Here is a 20,729-nt window from a genome sequence, read left to right as displayed (position 1 = left end):
ACGATATTATGGATTACAAGCTGGTATTTTTTTTATAATTTAAACAAACTGTTTTCGTACACGTTGTTTGGACAGGTATGCATGACGTTTTTGTAAAGGAGCGTGGGAACGCCGAGAGTAAAACTTTTTACGTGACTGTTTTTGGTCTCAATTTGTAGGTGTCTATACCGAGAAAAACCTTCGAAAACAACTTGTTGAAAATTATGCGGTCCGGGCATAGAGCGTTAATCAAGCAGGCGTATTGTTTTTTACGTGGTATAGACATGGCACAGTTAATAACATCGTGGTATTCTCACATATAAGGAGCGCTGATAGATTTTATGACTATATGTTTAAGACCATTGCCGGTTATAAGTGCGTAGTAAAAGCTTTCGGAGTTGTCTCTGTCTCCCCCCGTAAAAAAAACAGAGTTTATGAAACTAGTGCCGGTTATTAACTTTTTATAATTTAATATTAAATCTGGAAACCTTTATAACAAAGAATAAACACTATAAAGCACATCTCGATTTTGCATGTCATTCCCAGTTATTGGCACTGGTATGAAATAACTAGTAACATGCTTTACCGAACGTGGGTCACTGGTTAACTATGAGATCGATTAAAATAGCCGCGTATGCTGTGTAACCGAATCCGAGCAACGTAGGGAGAAAAGGTGTTCTGGTTACAGATGATTAGCACTAGCCTAAAATATAGTGATCTTTTTCCTACCTTTTGAAGTGGTTCCATAATCTAGTTATACAAATTCATGTTAAGTTACATCGACATAGCACTAATCAAGTACTGTGGGGTCAGATGGGACACCTTCAGCACATATATTATTCAAATATCCTGAACGTGTTTTAAACAATTAAAAGCAGTCTATGGGTGTCTTAAAGATACAGTTTTATAATTCTTGGAATGTTCTTTGTTTATTATCAAATAGAAAAATAAAATAAAATGAAAAGGTGCCCCATTAATATGTTACTGAAACCTATTTCGGTTGATCGCGTGCACTAACATTCTTAAAAAACATTTTCGGGCTTTTCCATGTGCCCATAGTTGTGAAGCGTGTCCGGTAAACATGCTTTAGGTTTTGCACCAGCGCTATAGCGCTAACAGAGCCTTGAAAAAAGATAAATAAGAACAACTGCTTTTTTCACCGCTCACATTCTTGCCTAAAATCACAACGCATGACGTGTACTCGCCTCCCTGTACTGAGAACGGCAGTGCTATGGTGGAAGGTACTAAGGTAGGTAGGTAGAACACCCACTGTATATAAATACAGTCAGGTTGGGGAAGTTAAGTCATTTATAAATCACCCGATAAGATCAAGTACTTCGGATGATACAGACTAACAATGATTCAAGGCGAACCATCGTAGTTAAGCGTGTTAAACATTGCACAGTACAGTTACGTTGTGTACAAATACCTAGCTGACGATAGTTTGATCTTTAAGTTAATTTAATTGCATGATTTGACTTGGTTATTGGAATAATGCTGTTGCGAAAATGCAGTGTATTTGGTTGTTTATTTAAAGCGAGAATAGAATGATAACCATTTGGACGCGAGATTGTTTTTGTAATTTTTTACTTTTTGACCAGCAGGTCTCGCTTAAAAGGTGTTAATAACCGCTTTGCTTTGCAGGCGCACACTAGATTGTTGTATTTGTGATACAACTAACGCTAAACATGCTGAGCTCAGATATGTTGAAATTCGCAGAGCCAATCGGACCTGGTCAGATCGTGGACCGCCAGTCTTTAGTATCCATGCCGTCCGGCTATGCGAAGGTGAGACGATTTTCTCAATAAGTTCAATTGCCATCTTACGTATTGTCTGTAAATCTTTGGCCTTTAGGGCTCAGTTGGTATTAACTCTCTTTATATAAATATATCATATATAGCTTTTGATTTACTAAAAGTGCAAATGTTGCCGTTTAAACTTAAACTTGAATTTAAATCAAATGGTTGCTTGGTAGGGTAGTTTAAATGCACGCTAAAATCGATCTTCAATTTGCCCACGAGCTTCACCAGGCAATCTAACATAATTATTGGGTGCGTTTGGACGTCACAGGCAGTAGCCAACTGGCCAATTACAGCGGACACGATTATTAAATAGGCAGCCCGTTTAGCCAAAGCGTAATTGCGGTAAAAAATACCGTTCCGGCCAATAAACGCGTAAACAACTAGATAGGTTGACTATTATAGCATATAATTCATACCATTGGATATACATCGCTGGTATTGTAAAACTGAGTGTTTGACAAATAGTTTATACTTCGTTTAAGGTGTACAATACGGCGAAGTTTAATATTTGTAAGATTTGACAGAAACTGTCCGCTTCACGCTCTGCTTAGGTATTAAAACTAAATTGCAAATAATGTCGCACGGCAGTGACAAAGGAATGTAATTAGACCACAGTGGAATAATCAAATGTAGGATTGAAAATGGTTGTGTCCCTCGTTAAGCTGAGGGCTGAGCGAAAATACAAGCGCAAACCAGAGCTGTGCAATGAGACGGCGTGATCGATGAAAAACTCATGAAATATGCATGTGATTTGTCGTGATGACGAGCACGCGCTCACGACAAAATGATAAAATAAAAGTGTACTGGGGATAAAAAATGCTAAGTTTTGCTAACTGACAGTTACAGAACGTAGATGCAATTGCTTTGACTTCAGTTATCTGTCTTAATTGGTCAGCTGTTTCAACGAACTTTATCCGATGCATATATAGGCTATTGTAGTAATGTAGCCCATATAAACATGTAACTATTTTCCAATTCATATACATTAAATTCGGGTGGCTGTTATTGGTTATTAAATAATGGGTATGTGCTTAAATATACAAACTGTATGTACTAGATACAAACACGTATACAATACTATAGAAACTACAAAATTCTCAATATATTTTTGCATAATACCCAAAGGCTTTGTTTAAAAAATTAATGCAAAGTTTTGGTCCGCTGACGGGTCTCTAAAATTACTATCGATGCGTGCAGTAACTAAGTTACTTATTAAATTACGGTATTTTCGGTCTGACTTTGTGGTCGCCTTACTTACGCTGACGAAAAACTGTCGGTGTTACTAAAAACCAACACTGAACGTCAAGCAAAACGGGCTGCAGTCAATGCATAGTTAACTCTTATACAAACCAAGTTTTCAATTAAAACTAATAACGTTTGATTTTACAGATCTTGCTCAGCAAGCAAGAGCAAGAAGTTTCAATCCGTGTCATCACATTTGAAGAAAGATATAACTCAAAAGAAAGCGTGCTTAGTGAGTGGGATGTGGAAATGTAGACGTAGAAGTTTATAGCAGGATGGGAAAGATGGGACACCTTTTCATTCTATGTTTTAGTCTCATTTGCTAGTAAACAAAAAACATTCAAATAATTATAAAACCGTATCCTCTCTCACGATTTTCATACAGACCGTTGTTAATTGTTTAAAACAAGATCAATATATTGAAAGTTATGTGCTAAAGATGTCCTATCTTACCCCACAGTACTACACCATAAAAACATATTCACCATAAATGCAACATTCCCAATCAAAACATGAGGCACGGCATATTATAGATATCTCTAGTATGCCGTGCTTGAGGCCATACCGGTTTCTCTATGTGGTAAGCAATGGAAGCGCTTGAAAACAGTTACAAAACAACAATAGCAAAACACCGGCTCTTTATGACAAGATCTATTGATCAGCAGACCGAGAACTCTTTGCTTTATATCTAGAAAACTAAATAGGCTTTGTCCAATAAAATCCCCACTTAAATTGCACCGAAGCGTGAAACGATTATATGTCGTGACGTGGATGCTTATACTATATCTATGATTTGCAGAAACATCTTCAAAAGTTTTCCTTGCTCTTGGTACTCAAGTGGTCGAGGCGGAAGAGCGATTTATTCTTGCCCAAGACGACAACGAGCCAGTATCGAAGAAGTGGATTCATGTACTGGACAGAAATCGTCTGAAATCGGATAAAACGACCAATGAAATTCTTCAGGTTGGTCAATGCGTTGGTCTAATTTCTAATATGATAACACCACAACGGCACAACCTCGCTGTGACAACGCGTGTAGGTCACAGCTGCAGTTTTAGGCGCATGGACAATGTAACACTTGTTCCAGCATTTTTTATTGATAGTATTGTTATTCAGTATACGCATTGCTTTGCATTCCTAGCGAGTGTATTTGCCCATACTTAGTCTGTGTTTTGAGAAGACCGACATAATCTTTACTGCATAATTCATACTCCCTAAATTTCTGTGGGAATACCATGGCGGTTTTACTGTTCGAAGTTTCATAACGAAGGTTCGGTATCAGTTTCGAGAAAAACAAAACTCACTGACGGCTGACGCTACTGGATCGATAGTCTTTGTTATGTCTGCCGGCATATACAGACTGACCAATAAATTGGTAGTTATAAACAGCCAGCGTATTAACTAATGCGTAAATATTCATGTCCTGGATTTGACAAACAAGGTTAAAAATTGCAAAAATGCACCTATATCTCTAATACACAAAAAAAAACATTTTTTGAGTTTTAGTTTTAAAGCGTTTTAATTGGTTTGTTGTGTACTATGCAGCTGGTTCCCAGCGTCACATAACGCCCGGGGCACCGGAGAATTCACTGCATTTGTTTCAGCGTGCCAACACTGTCGTCCTTCATGTGAATTAACGGTTAAATTAAGGGCGCCTCTCGTCACATGGGCAAGCAACTTAATTGTCCCCTTTAAACTAAACACCGTTCCACCGTCATTGCCTCGTCAGTGCTATATTTAAACCATTTAACTGTGTAATCGTGTATGGGCGGCTAGTAACACTGTATACCTTACAGGTGTGCGTATTTTCGTCTGTATCTCTCGGCGGAGGAAACAAAACGCTAATAGGGATGGTTCACATAGCGTTCGAAGAAATACAACGCATGCTGCCTGTACCGTCAAACAAATTTGTCACCTCGGGGTGGTATAAGGTAAGTATGCTACATACATATTTCTATTTGTATAAAAGGTAGGAGTTGATTTTAATTAATCTGGTTAATAGCCTACGTGCATTTTATTGACTAACATATTTACCATTACCCAACTTTTTTATTAATATGAGCGGTCTGTCTAAGTTAAAATAGCACAACGAGTTAAACGATTCGTTCTACAGCCTATATCATTTAAGTTTATAAATGCAGTTTGGGTTTAAAGTAATTATTTTTTTCTTCGACACAGGTGTTTCCAAGTTCTTCGTTTGTGGCTGGTTGCCCTGTAGCAGCTGGCACCCCGCATTGCGCCAACCGCTGTACAAGAACTGGGGATCACAAATCGTTCCAGACCCGTTTAATACACCCAGATACGTCCCCTAAGTTCCATTCATTATCTTTCGAAGATGTATGTAAAGACGTTAAGACAGGAGGGATATCACCACCAGCGCACACCCATCAATTCACCAGCTCCAAATCTCTGCGGCGTTTTACAAAGTACAGCGCTAGTATAGGGTCGTTTATGCGGCTGGTGCATCGAGTCAAAATCGACAAGCCAGTGACCGAAACTCAAGGCGATTCGTCCTCTTCAGTCGATGTTGGGTACGAGAGTAGTGGCAACAGCAGTTGTAGTATTCCTTTAACATCAACCAAAGAAAGTACGCCTGAGATCTGTGAAGCGGAAACAACAAAACCTGAAGCACAGCAGCAACCCAATAACAAGATACTTCGTAGTTTGTCAATGTTATCAAGACGCACCAAGAACTGTCCGATCAGTCGAAGAAGTTTTAGCATAGCAGATAAACAAAAGGGTCTCAAATATAAGTCTACATTTCGAAGATCAGAAGAGATCACCGCGTTGCCTATTCCTCCGACAGAAATGGACCAAAACTCCTTCAACTTTTCATCCTCGTGCCCGCTGTCGAAAGAAGAGGACTTGGAAACTGGTAAAAACGGATCGAGAATGACCGAGTTCTGTGGCAGCGCGTTTCTTAGCGCGGCCGATGCACGGAAAAAGGCGTATAGAGAATCGAGCAGTCGGCACAATTGGTCTTTAGAGTCAGCTCACTCGAGTGGTGGGCAGTCAATCAGTGATAACAGTACTGGTGCGCAGACATCTATATCCCCTGAAGAACGTTCTGGTAGTTCTAACCGCATAACGATGACCAAGCTTTTTAAATCAAAGGTGTCTTCTCTGGATAACCCGGCAGGCAAAAAACGATCCTCGAAAGCAAAAATTTCATTTGGAAAATTACATTCATCATCTACTGTCTCATCCAACAACACGGACTCTGAAGAATCCATAGGAGAAGACAACGTGTACGCTGTTCTCCTTTCGCTGAAAAATATGAGCCAAGAACCGGGCGCTGTAGTAGCCTCGACGCAAAGTCGAACCTTAAGCGAAAGGTCCAACGTTTATAGCAATTCAATATCCACCGTATCGTCTGCTTCAATGAGTTCAATTGGTTTTGCAAGCGCTGAAATGACTGCTGGTATAAGACCCCGGTCCACATCTGTGCAAGAACTACACAAAGGCGAGAAAGGCACGCTTGACAATAATGCCAACCTTAAGGTGAAATATCAACATCGAGAGAAGCGCCTGACTAAACATCGCAGTAAAAAGACGAAGCAATCGACAGATAGTTCTCAAAAACAGCGATCACACTCCTTCGCAATCTCTCCAAATATTACCGTTGACAGCCCGTCCGACTGCACTAGCCCTGAAAATAGCGAAGAAATCGAAATGATATTTTTCAGCCCGAAATCAGAAAAGCGTTCGGTGCAAGCTGTTAATGGCAAACTTAGTTCTATATCAGCTTCTCCCGATACGTCTTTGCTCTATGTTAAGAAAATCAGATCAAACAGTATAAAGTCTGAAAGCGATGATGAATACCACACATGCAACAGCGAAAGGCAGAGTCTCACTGACCTTACTACACTGTCTTAAGTAGGCATATAATTACCCACAAAGTAACATACTTGGTAAATCGCTGGAACAAGGTGTAAAAACAACCGTGTTATAACGACTGTCGTTTTCCGGCCACCAAAGTGAAGTAAGTTACATTCATAAACTTAAACGATTATCGCCGAGCGAACGATTTGGGCCTCTTTTTTCTAAAGGCATCAATTCCAATGCAAAATATTCAGTTCAACGTATAACGATTTATGTTCCAACCGTGCAGTACATGTTGTAAAACTGGAAAAGTGTTATTTTGCTGCCAGTGTTTTTGCCCATGCCTATTATTGCATCTAAGTAGTATACACCTGAGTCTATATTATTTTATATGGCTCTGGTATACACGATATACTTTACTTGTTTTTTTGTGACTTTTAAATCTTAATAATTGGTAATACCAATTTCGTATTGAACTAACCTATATGTTAACGCTTCTGCATTTCGTTCAATTTTATTTGCTGTTTATTTTTATCTGTCAAACAAACTGTGATTGCCTAAAAGTTGTTCATGTAATACAGAATTAACAAACTGTTACACACGAGTATTTATGTGATTTATGGTTTATTAGGTTTCATAGGTTTTAGCTTATATAGTTGGGAGGGGAAAGATGGGACACCTTTAGCACACAATATCCAAATATCTTGATTGTGTTTTAAACAATTAACAACGGTCTATGGGAGTCTTGAGGATACGGTTTTATAAATCTTTGTTAAAATGGGACAAGAAAAGAAAAAAATATAAAAAGGTGTCCTATCTGCTCCACCCTACTATATGATGTTTTGCTAAAAACACAGTTTTAATTCCGATTAATAATAATAATAAGGTATAAGAAAAGTGCCTTCAATGTTCCTCCGCTAAACTATTGGACGAAAAAGGATCTGCACAAGCACTTACGTGCACAACTGTTCAACGTCAAAAGAAATTTTATAAGATGTCTTTGATTCATAGCGGGAAAGCTAAGATTTTGGCGGGAAAATTATTAAAAATCCCCTTACTATTGTTGTGAATGCTACTACATACAAGTAAATATAGAGAGTTTACGAAATCGATTCATATTATATCTCAAAATGTTCGATGGTTCTCTTACACCGCCCCTTTCCGATCTCTCGGATTATGACGATGAAGATAGTAACGCGAACTGTCAAAATTCACCAGTTTTAAGTCGTTTACAGAAGCCAAGTACTTCTAAAGAACGTTCAAGAAAAAGAAAGCTAAGCCTAAACGACTCAAGCCCTTCAAAGCCTACTCTTGGGTAAGTGTGTTTGTAACTTAGACACTAGGAAAGAATTCTCTGATATATTACAGATTAGGTTGGTGGAAAGTGTTACATGTTATTAGATATAGGCCCAAGGGGGTTAGTGGGTATATATGAATATGAGTTATGGGTTGGTGGTTAGCAGATACCGTAGGGGAGTTCTTTACTAGCAGTGCAACTTTATATGGAAGTTGTTATAAACAGTTTTCAGAAAACTGGTCTGTTTTTACATAAGTTCAATCACTTAACAGGCTCCGAGAAAAAGAAGTTAAATGTATTTGCATGGCTTCAAATTTACAATTACTATCAGAAGAATTTTATAAAGGTAATAATAAATATATTGTGTTTAAAAAATATCACTATGTTTATAGTTATTTCTTTTTTCTGTTTGATCAATATGATGTGTTTTAACAACTGTTGTTTTACTGTTACTATCTGTATTTTTAATTTTGTAAACTCTCTCGCTCTTTTTCATGAAAATTCTATTTTGTCTGACCGAAGAGACATTTTGTCTGACCGATTTATTTCGTTAAGTTTATATTGTGACCGAAGAGACAAAATAAACTTCATTCATTTACACAACGCCTTCTTTCTAAACAGCCAGCAACTACATCTTGTACATTGAAAACAAAGTAACAGACTCCTTAAAATTGTCCGACTTCAAGTGTACATCGAATATGAAACCTTTGTTTAATATCCTGAATATTTTTCTTGAGCAATTTGACGGTGTGAAGTATAAAGGTAGGTTGCTGTTAGAGACATTTCTTGTCATATATTTCCAATTATCTATCATATGAAACTTACTCAGGACAACCTCAAACACTCAGCCTAACACAATCAACTAATTGCTTCATTGTAACTTGTTGGTATATTAATATGTTAAAAAAACTCTCCTTCCCACAAGGTATTATATATGGTAACTCATAAAAGCTGGCATGAGGTGTATGCAACAAAATACAGGTGTTATACCAGCTGTCAATTTTTTTATGTGGCACACTAATTCTAGGATCTAAATCCTTTACCATAACATATTTAGACGAGGTGTGTCATCTTATTGAAAAGCTGGATGTTCTTTGTGGCGAAATCTCATTGGTTGCATCTGCTGGCCCAAGGTTCCTTCACAGGTTACTTAGCTCCCAGTTCAGATTGTCAGGTAACGATTTTTTGGTGAAAAATTACTTTTTTAATCGTATTTATAAGGAAATTTTCTTCTTTGTAAGAAACTCGAACATGTACTCAGTTACTAATGCGAGTTGCGGTAACTTTTTTCAGGGGTGCAATAACAAAATTTTTTCAATAGGTTAAAAACGCACTTCCGCTTTGCAATAACCTTACAAAGTTTGCTGTTGATAAACTTATGATTTTTCTTTAAATAACATGATCTTCGCTATTGTTTTAAAAGGATAAATAAATATTATGCTATGTTTCCACTTCATATCGTCTGGTAACTTTTAGGGGTGCAATGACAAAGCAGTTTTATTGGGTAGTTTTAATGCACAAAGAATCTTCTGTGGTTTGAATAATGTAGATGCACCATGTTTTTCTAACTGTTTATCTTATAGTTGAAGAAAAATGTCTCCACGATTGTAACTCTCAAGATCTTATTGATTGGATGCATTCCTTCTGTGAAGTTAACACTTATGCATTGAACACTGCATGTCTTGCAAGGAATAAATGTAAACAGTTGAATGTAATTGAGGTGAGGCAAGTGTGGGTCGGACGATTTTTGTGTAAAAAATACAGTAAGGATCTGGTGCTACGAAAACATAACAGATAAAAACAAATCCAACCAATTGTATAATAAAAGATATTTTTCGCCTGAATGGCATCGCCAGTCTTTTGTTCAAATGGGAATATAGGAGAACTGATATTCCTATTATGGTATAGGTTCTACATACCAGTGGATTGCCAGTGTTATATGATGGAGACTTGGTTGTCAGAAGCGTTAACAGGATTTTGCATCAGTTGTTCTGTATGGTGGGACAAGCTTATAATTATCTGAAATCTAGAGGTGAACTTTATGGAAAATTTTTGCTATAAACTGTTTTTGGTGTGGTGTGGTTAACTCTTTTGTCTGCTTACTAGTAACCATGTAAGTAACTTTGTGGGTGATTCTTTTGGAGGATTTTTTTGATTTCTTGTTAGTGTATGGCTGGTAATATAGACCACCCCTAAGGCCAGGGACCACTTGGTTGGAGAAATTACTGTTAAGATTCTTTTCCAAAGAAACATACACCCTCAGGAGTAGCAGCATCGGTAATAACATCGGCACCAGAAAAAACAAACACACAATAACGCAACCAATGCCACAGAGCCATATATCTATTACTAATAATAACTTTTGTTATTCCAGTGAGTCAAAATGCTGTTAAAGCGATTATGAAATACCCCCCTCTTCCATGTGACTGCTTTCGAGATTTGATCAACAAGTGTTACAGTTTGGTTGACGAGGCAGAATTCTGGGGAATGCTTGCTGAAATATTTCAGGGTTGCGTTCAGAATATCAAAGCGAGGAAAAATGGGGGAACTGTGTCAACACATATAGCGGAGTTTGAAGAATCGCCTGACGTTGTGTCCTGTTTTTTTTGGTGGATAAGAAACATGGTAGATGATCTTGCATTTTAAAAAATACCGTGTAAATAGTAGGTTGTAATAAGATAGAACCTGTAACACATAATATCTAAATATCCCGATCTTGTTTTAAACAATTAACAACGGTCTATGGGAGTTGTAAAGATACGGTTTATAATTCTTTGAATGTTCTTTGTTCATTACCAAATGGGACGAGAAAATAGAATAAACAGGTGTCCCATCTTTCCCCACCCCACTATATATAAATGTGATAGCGAGAAAATATTTAAATAGTGAAAAGAAGGCGTTAGCAACAGATAATAGTCAAACAACATCTAGCAATGCATTTTAAAATCTCTCTCTTGAATTTTTGTGCTAGTTTTTAATGCTTTACCAAAATTTATTTAGAAACAAAAGTCAAAAACAATCAAAAACTGCTTATAAAGGTACCAAAGTATACAAAATAACACAATGTAACTTTATTTTCAGACTGTTTTTTCATCATCAACCACACATGGTTTAACTACACGTCTCATAAGAACCTCTATGTCCCACCACTGCGATGATGTCACACTTGGTTTACACATTCTATGTTACCGCGATATAACAAAGTCCTGTGCTACAGAACTGGCAGCGTTTTATTTACTGTCTCATCATTTCATTAAGAAACTAAACTGCACTTTTAAAAAGCGACATGGTATGTAATCTTATCAATAATTTAATGTTTCAATCCCCGTCTAATTGTGATAAATTCCATGGACCCAACACTAATCTGGTGCTTATAAAGTTGGATGATTCTGTAATAAAATAAATGAAATAACAGTCAGGATTAGGCGCTGCAGAATCAATTATATAGTAATTGAAAACCCTGTTTGATATTTATAATTCTACATATTATGACTTTAATTACCAACATTGGTAATTTTAGAATCACCAAACAGTAAATACTATATTTTTACCTAGCATTGCAAAACCCTTTTGTGACGATTAATACGAAAATAGACAAAAATGCTTTAAAAATTCTGCACAACAGATATATATATCATGTATTTTTTTTGAACTTAATAAAATATATATTTTGTTTTTAAAATTTATATTTGTATTTAGGAATCGCCCAATTTACGAACAACCCCCTCAGCGCAGTGGAGTGGCTTACTGTTGTAAGGAGGTTAAATACACAAAGTGTAACCGGAGATACAATGCCCAAAAATAGTTTCCACTGTTTTCTCAGCTTATTACAAGCAGTTGTTCATTTAAATCAAGACACTATGTGGACTTCTTTAAAAGAAAGGTAAATATTTATGAATGAATGAATGTTACTTACATCTACTTGCGTTATCCACGCGTGGACGGAAAAGGACAGTTTTTATAACACGGGTTTAACACCTCCTGCAAACTTACCAGTTACCAAGTATGTTACTTTGTGGGTGATTATTTTTTTCATTATGCATGGCTGATAATTTGGACAACCCATTAGTAACCGCTTGGTTGAAGCAATTCAAATCCTAGTCCGCATGAAATTTATTTTTTTTCAGACTTATTTCAACACTGGATTCTGCCGGCATGAATAAGTTGGATGTAACAGGTCTGGAGAATTTTTTCTCTTTTGTCATTGCAGTTGTTTCATCTTGCCCCCCTTGCCACATACCAGACTTTATGTTGGAAGCTATGAAACTGTTTAATCAGTGCTGTATAGCTCGTTCTGATTATGGAAAACAAATTACTGCAGTAAACGGTACAGCTTTTGTACAGTAATGTTAAACCCAGCTAATCACGACTCACATTTTTCCAGGCTTGTTTGCGCTGATGTTTCAACTAGCTGAGTTAAAATTAACTTTTTCCGATCTTGCAACAAAAGCAAACAAGTTGTTTACCCAGATCTGCAGGTGGGTGATAGTTTCAAATTCCAACTTTTTTTTACCCTGATGACTTATATTAGTCATGCAATTTACCACGAATGTAATTTGAGTTTAAAAAATTTGGAGCAAAAATATTTTCGCAAAAATCCGGAACATTAATGTTTTCACAGTTTGGCTTAGGAATTTCCCCATATCTTTTAACTAGCTAAATATTAAAAAAATATTAGAGTCTCTTTTAGTCAAAATGGTTTTAATTCTTTCTTCCTTTGTTTCCAGGTTGCTGTCGAACAAATCATTAAAAACAGATGAAAGAAATTCAATGTTTCAAGTTTTCATAGCGTTTCTTCAATCAGTGGGTCAACTTTTTATGGCTTCCGCCACATTAAATCTGGGCCAGGTGCATTAAACCAACTGTACATAATAAATGAAAGCAATCTTTCAACAGCTCATGAAAAAAACCTAGTGTATTTCCGATGTTTGGTCTATCGAATGTGTTTTGTCCAAAATACACGTTTTTCAAACCAGATGAGTTTTAAATTATTATTTTTAATACGCCTGTTAGCAAAAGTAACAGAATATAAGAAATGAAACTCCCATATATTCACTGGTGATGGTTGAAGCCAAAAAAGTTAATTTGTTTGTTAGTCTGATACCGGGTTTAAGGTATAATAGTTTATAAATAGATATTAACTAAAGACATGCAAAAACAACAGTTTAAATTCAAAGTTTTACTCAAAGTTTAAAATCAAGTTTAAGGGTATTGATTTTAATTGATATTATTGAAATGTATCCTATTCAACTTAAATTTTGGTGCTAGTGAAGGATTCTCCCCCTACCTTATCTGCTAGCCGCTAAACAGAACTACTAACACATATAACTACCAATCTCTAACACTTTCAATCAGTCTAATCTGTAATGTACCGGAGGATTCTTTACTGGTGCCAAAAATAACATACGCCAGTATTGCTACAGACTGTTTATTGCTGCAAACCTTAGTTATTTTAAATACAAATTACAGGTTTTACTCATCACACCGGACACTCTTGGATCAATGCTTGAACAAGCAAAACCATCGGAGATAGCATCCGTACTTTATTATGTAGACGAAATATATACTAGTTTAAGGTAAAATTTTAATTATAGCCTATTTAACTATATGTCTGTCAAAAGACTCAAGAGTAAAGTTATGTTACATACTTGGTAACCATAGTTAGCGGACATGAGGTGTATGAAACAGAACACTTTGTTATAACAGCTTTGCCCTCCACGCGAAATAATCTAAATAAGTAATCTCTAAGTTGTAAATAAGTAAGGTTATCCATCTATAATAACTAATGCTCAAAGCAATATATATTGCATAAAAAATTACTGAAACTTTTTAGTTAAAAATCATAGCCCAGTAGTAAGTTGCTTATTAGTGGTTATTAAATATTAATATTTAGGTCAGAGTGAAATGTTTAAGAAACACTAATGTTATAGTATATGGGGTTAAAAAATTAATGATTTTTCCTTTTTACTATATTGAAAATAATCTTTTGACGGCTCATCTGGTATGAAAAAACACTTTTAACACTAGATGAGCTGTTAAAAGAATTTTTAATATTTATTGAATTTACAGAAACGCAACATATTTTGCGTCAGAGTGTGAACAAATTTGTCACAACTTATTCATGAACATTCACAACTGTATGAAACAAGAAACTGTTACATGTTCAAACGAGAAATTAGACCAGCTAATGAGAAGTATGATACTGGTTCCACTCAAAATGTAAGGAAAAAAATCATTTTTTAAATTGTGAAAGTTTGGTAACCATAGTTACATTTAAAAAATAGAAGAAAAATTTACAAAAATTATTTCCCGCTACAAAGTATAAAATACTTTTTTAGCATTTTGTCTCGGTAAGAGCTTTTTACTTCATTTTTATTTTTTAAGACTTTTTCTTGAATGCTACTTTTTTTTCTAGCAACAAGGATTCACCAATGTGTGATAAAGTGAAAGCCATTTGGGTTTACTTTTGTTCCGAAGAAAAGATAAAGGCAGTAAGACGATGCACTTTTATGATAGATACGTTAAGTGATGCCTCATTTGAAATTGTTATACATAAAGAGCAAAGCAACCTAGGCAAAGAAAAGATGACTTTGACCGATGCTGCCATACAGGGATGGTTGAAATGCAGCGTCTTTTCTTGCCATGTTGGTGAAAGACTTTCTGCACTGGATAGGTAATTTATATGAAACAAAATGAATGAATGAATGAAACTTGCTTTATTTTGGCGTGGCCGGAAAACGACAATCGTTGTAACACAGGTGTTCTGTGTCATACTTTGTGCCAGCTCAAGAGTTGTATGTTAAAATATGTTAACAAAGAACAAGATTCTATTTAATATGGGTGAGGTTCGTGTTGAGGACCTGATTTAAGCCAATTTAGCCCTTTACCCCAACATTGTATATGCAAATTCTATTGTATATTACTGAGGTCCTATGTTGAATTTGTGGGACATATCATGGGACAACTCTTTGTTTTGCACAAGGACACATACGTCCACAATTGTAGCAGGGATGAGCCTTGAACCCATTACCCCTGGTTTAGAAACAGACGCGCTAACCAAGTGTACCACGCCAGACAGGATTTTTAATTTTCTTCAAAGCTTCACCCTCTTTTTTTATTTTCAGTCATATTGCAAAATTCCCAGCGCTGAAACTAGTGGTTGGAGAAAAACACCCTCACTTGTCATTCCAGATTTTCGTACTGGTGCTTTCGGCTAACCATAAGAATTCCAAGGTAAATCAAAAAATTTCATTGTTGCATAAGGTCTGGACCTGCAGGTGGTTTCAACTTCCCCGAATTTAGGGAGTTTTATATTCCAACTATTTGCTGACGTAACTAAAGTATTTAATAAGTCCTCTGCTTGTTTTTCTTGGATCGAGTTGTAACCGATAGTTATGTAACCACTTCTTTCCTCCCATTCTATTGTTTTTGTTTCCCATCCTTACGTTACTGCAAAGCTTAATTACATTTCGTGGGTTTTTGCAGCCATTCTTTTATCTGCTACTTTTATTCAAGTAGTTTTTACCCGCAGCATGTGTATAACGACTGTGGTTGCTAATTCCCTTCTTTTTGTTATTTATTAAATTACATGATCTTCGCTACTGCATCGAAGAAATTAGTAAAACTTTTCTATGTCTGTTATTAAAGAAATAGATACATTAAATTTTTTTCCAGAATTTTCTTGAGCGAATAAAGTGGGCTGAAATGGCTTCCCGTTGGTTTGGGCCGGTCGTTGACGCATCAATCCCCGCCTTGGTGTCATCCGATGTAAAACTGGCTTCATCTGTATACTTCACAATGGGCAGCCTAATTCAACACTGTTGCAGTATGCTTTACACACCGGTATGGTCATTTAACAATTATACAAAAGTAACAGAAAAATATACAGCAAAAATATATTTTTTGTAACAAACATTAAATAATATATTAACTGACTGTTCAAGGCACTGGTTTGCACTATACTCTATTCTACTTCTATTCTATATGGGTGAGGTCCTGCAGCGTAACTTGACATGGGACCTCAGATTTGGACCATAACCTCATGCTCCTGTCTAATTCCTTCTGGTACTTTTGTACTAGGAAAAAATTTTTTTTTTCTATTTTAGGGAAAACCATGTGTAGTAAGCAAGCTATTTGAACACTTGATCTCCGTTGGTAATGCTTCGATTCAAACCAATACAAACATATCTACAGTTCTACAGAACTCCTTGCACAAAGTGAGTATACTACTTGGTGATTACTGGGTTTAACGGCCACAGCTTTCAACTGACACTCTTTCCCACACTTTATCCGTATTGTGCTTTAACAACTGTTGTTTTGCCGTTGATTCTCTTGATTCTGTGTGAAGTACTAACTTTGTGTGAAGTACTAACTTTTCCAACACTTTTTATCCATTCGTGCTTTAACAACTGTTGTTTTGCCGTTGATTCTCTTGATTCTGTGTGAAGTACTAACTTTGTGTGAAGTACTAACTTTTCCAACACTTTTTATCCATTCGTGCTTTAACAACTGCTGTTTTGCTGTTGATTCTCTTCTCTTCGTTCTTTAAATAACATGATCTTCGCTATCGTTTTAGAAGCGGTAAATAAAATCTTACGCTGTGTGAAGTGCTAACTTTGCATAACTTAACATTTCTTTACCTTTGTAGTTCATCCTTGGTGGTCTTGGAAGCAATGCAAGTTATATTAAGAAGTGTCTGAAACAAATTGTTGCACTTTACATTAACAAGTAAGTTTGAATATAAAACACTTTTTAATAAATGGTGGTCACTTAAACTTACAGATCTAGTGCTACGAAACATACCAAACAAAAATCCAGTCCAACCAATTGTATAATAAAAGATACACTTTTGCCTAAATGGCATCGTCAGTCTCTTGTGTAAAAATAATCTTCAAATGGACACAGAGTTACATTTCAAAAAGAAAAAATGTCACGTTTTGGAGGCGCTTAAAATCTTTTAACAAAGCAAAGATATTCTATTGAATAAATTGTTGAACTTTATTTTTTGTTTGTAAAATTTATCATACAACTTAAACCCTAACTGTGTATTGGTTTGTGTTTAATGGGGTGAATGAATACACCAGTGTGCCTTTTGTATAGGAAGATACCTGTGCGGCAATGTTATAACTCGACAGTAACCACGACATGTATGAATACACCATGTATCTGGTGAATAACAAGACACCTATGTTATAACTCTTTTAACATCTCTATATAGGTGGACCTTCTCTAATGAAAAACAGACTCACCCCTACCTGTTAATTCTACAAGACAATTCCAATACAATACAAAACTGCATGCTGGACCTTTTACTGGAATCTATGAGCAGTAACAACACAGAAAAATTAGCAATGGTAAATTATTTTTGACTTGTTTAGTAGGGTGGGGATGGTGGGAAACCTTTAGCACATAATATCCAAATATCCTGGTTGTGTTTTAAACAATTAACAACGGTTTAGTTGTGAGGAAACGGTTTTATATTTCTTTGAATGTTCTTTGCCCTGGGTCAGTGGTTAAATACTTGCATTGTATACTGATACGCGGTTAGTGTATGTGTCCCCAGTTGTCACTAATTGATTTCAGCACCCTGGGCTAAAATCTCAAGTCCAATGGCAAACTATGCTGAATGACCTCACCCATGTAGAGAAAATTAAAAAAGAAACAACTTAAAAACTTGATCACATTTTAACATACAGTAACCAATTCCAACAAATACCTTTTAAACCATCACCATTCACCATGTATGCTTCTTTACATTCCAATTCAAGGTTGTCCAAATTCTGTTTGCATGGTGCAATAACATTGACGAAAATCAGATGGCTCATTACGAAACTGCTATCAAATATCTCCCATTACTTCAACAGGCAAGATTACAGTTAAGGTTCAACACAATATTATTGGAACAAACCAACTATTTATTACAAACTTTTAGAAAATTAACATAACTCAACAAGTTATGTTCACTGTGCTCCAGATTGGAAATTTGCTTTTTGCGCAGGAATTTATTTATATATTTTTTTGCAAACTCGTTATATTTTTCCGATAAAATTTTTAAGGTTAAATACAGCTGTATTGATTACAAACGTCATGTGTGTGTATTTTTTCCACGTAAAAATTGTCCGAATTTGTTAAGCATTCCTTCCAATCTGGACTGTGCTAAGTAAAAAGCTTATTACCTTTTAAAATGCATTGTCCATTTATATCATAAAAGGTAGTAATTTATTTATTGTTGCTAGTTCGTAATACGTTGTCTAGTTATATCTACTCATAACGTAAAAAGTAGTATTTTTTTTTGCTACTATTTCGTAAATTGTTATTTAACTCTTTATATTGCAGTTCTGCATCATACAGTAGTAACTATTTGTTTAAAATTTACAACATCAGTTCCGAGAACTAATTTGTTTTACAGATTTTGAAATAAATTCAGTTTTGTACTTGTTCACGTATCAAGATTTTTTTTTATTTTTACTACGTGTATATTGCAGTGTATTATAAATTAGACAAAATACAACTTACAGGAAGAAAAAAGTGCAAATTATTTTATATATTGAATGAGCTATTATATAGAACTTTTAAAAAAGTGAATTTGTTTTAAAGATATGCGGGCACTAGTAAAGAATCCTCTGGTAAATAGCAAAATAGTCTGTGGAAAGTGTTAGAGGTTGATGGTTAGTGGTTAGCAAATAAGATAGGGGGGGATTCTTCACCAGGACCGATATGCCGTCTTGCCCCACAGTACTATATATAAATTACATTTAAAATTTCCTACGGTTCTTTGACGACTATTGATGGCACTTCAAGTCTCTGACGCCACTTTTCGTCATACATTCAACTTGCTCACCCGCTCTGCTACTAAAGGTCGCTAGAGAGCAACTTACATTGTATATCCGTGTGCCATGTTGAGATTTCTATCTTGCTATTTTTGCGAGGTGGTTCGTAGACCTTTCCTGGAATTAAAAACACAAACTTCATGCAAACGAAACTGTTATATTGATGTAATGCTCCCATCGTTTTTTTTTATGCGCATAAAATAGAAATTATTATATTTTAATTTCCCGGTATTTTTCAAAAGTTTGTTTATTTGTTTGCTCTTATTTTACGGAAATCGCTTAAAATTCAAAATGTTAATCTTCCTCAACTTTCTAATGGGTCGATTTTCTCCTGCCGTTTTGTGTTATCAGATTCTCAAAAGAGAGGCGACAGTTCAAACGCCAAATTCCCACAACGCTCCAGCCACTAAGGGCGGTAGGCTATGATAATAGATCCAATCTTTGCTCTCTTGCTAAGCCCACACACCCCAGCTTTTATGCTAATGGCTTACGTCACCCATGCACGTTTTCTTTAAATTGCTTACATAACGATCACAAGTAAAGTCGCAGCCAACCACAATTGGACCGATGCCGTACCGGATAAAACTGGTTCATACCGGATAAATACAACCGCGGGTGTGCCATCTTTACCACATGCCATAATGCGAAAATAACAGATCAATTAACTTCTCATAATCGCGATTGGTGCATGCAAATGCGTCCGTCATAATATTAAAATGGAACCATAACAAAACAATTGCCCAACACAGTTACACACGTGGTAACTCGTAAGCTGTCACGAGGTGCATGAAATAAAACGTCCGTATTATAACCGCTACCGTTGACCGGCCACACAAGGATAAAGTAAGTAACATTACAAATATACCAAAAGTTTTTAGCTAAATTGGTCAATCAATGTAGACGCTGTGTCTGGTTTGCGGAAAATTAAATCCGATCAGTTTTTTCGGCAGAAACATATTGTTTACGCCAAATCCAAACAATCGTTCATTCAAAGACGAATCAAAGACTCTTTTCTTAGAGCTTTGAACAGGCAGTTGTCCGAATTCGATATAACCTATATAATCTGAGCAAATATTTAATGCAAATTGAATACACCCTCTTTAATTAGGAGATCTGTTGATCATATTTTTCAACTGCATGATACTGTATGTCTTGTCTTTCGCTGTATAAGCGGTGTTCGCCATTCCTCGAAGAGAAAAATAAAATAGAGTAGGATGGGGGAAGATGGGACAAATTTTCATTTTATTTTCCCGTCCTATTTATTAGTAAACAAAAAACATTCAAGGAATTATGAAACCGTATCCTCACGACCCCCATAGACCAAACAGTGGTTTAAAATACGATCAGGATATTTGGATATTAAAGGAAACCCATCTTACCCCACATTACTATATATGAAATAATTTCTTGTTTTGCAAATTGTCACGTTGTGTAAAATTTAACATAAACTGTATTTTTATTCAATTTATAATGTTACTTCAATGTTTAACCGTCGCTTTTTTATCCGTATTTCCAAGCGCTGTGGTTTTCCGGGTGTGGTTGCACCTCGGTGCGCATGCGCCGGTTTTGTGCCCTGAGTAGCATAAATAATCAACAAATAAAGCTAAGACGATGAAGAGGAACTTCGTTAGGTAAATTTCCGTTATCTCCGAGATTAGTTTTAGGAGAAACCGTTTCCGGAGAACAATACTTTCTTTCAGGAAAAAGATCTGCATATTGCTAATGCCGAGCAAACAGTGCTGCAAAATCAAAAAATCC

The 20,729-nt window shown here is 35.9% G+C and overlaps 2 protein-coding genes across 2 annotated transcripts; both read left to right on the top strand.

Moving 5' to 3' along the window:
* Nucleotides 1-1,156: 1,156 nt before the first annotated feature.
* Nucleotides 1,157-7,442, top strand: LOC100177502. Its single transcript, XM_002131775.5, has 6 exons — nucleotides 1,157-1,228; nucleotides 1,624-1,766; nucleotides 3,171-3,255; nucleotides 3,823-3,986; nucleotides 4,820-4,954; nucleotides 5,202-7,442. The coding sequence occupies exons 2-6, from the start codon at nucleotides 1,668-1,670 to the stop codon at nucleotides 6,897-6,899; spliced, it is 2,181 nt and encodes a 726-aa protein (XP_002131811.1). The 5' UTR covers nucleotides 1,157-1,228; nucleotides 1,624-1,667; the 3' UTR covers nucleotides 6,900-7,442.
* A 446-nt stretch (nucleotides 7,443-7,888) lies between these two features.
* On the top strand, nucleotides 7,889-18,669 carry LOC100175133. The gene is made up of 21 exons (XM_002131753.5): nucleotides 7,889-8,160; nucleotides 8,415-8,488; nucleotides 8,764-8,904; nucleotides 9,200-9,316; nucleotides 9,726-9,862; nucleotides 10,051-10,174; nucleotides 10,517-10,767; nucleotides 11,224-11,431; nucleotides 11,842-12,025; nucleotides 12,270-12,469; nucleotides 12,527-12,620; nucleotides 12,870-12,990; nucleotides 13,612-13,718; nucleotides 14,212-14,361; nucleotides 14,558-14,815; nucleotides 15,267-15,375; nucleotides 15,817-15,984; nucleotides 16,248-16,358; nucleotides 16,790-16,869; nucleotides 17,360-17,495; nucleotides 17,910-18,669. Exons 1-21 carry the CDS (start codon nucleotides 7,976-7,978, stop codon nucleotides 18,084-18,086), a joined length of 3,132 nt encoding a protein of 1,043 aa, XP_002131789.3. The 5' UTR covers nucleotides 7,889-7,975; the 3' UTR covers nucleotides 18,087-18,669.
* Nucleotides 18,670-20,729: the final 2,060 nt, after the last annotated feature.

Source organism: Ciona intestinalis, chromosome 8 (genome assembly GCF_000224145.3).
Source record: "Ciona intestinalis chromosome 8, KH, whole genome shotgun sequence".
NCBI lineage: Eukaryota > Metazoa > Chordata > Ascidiacea > Phlebobranchia > Cionidae > Ciona > Ciona intestinalis.
The sequence above is the reverse complement of the archived record's forward strand: the minus strand, read 5'-3'. Positions and strand labels throughout refer to the sequence as shown.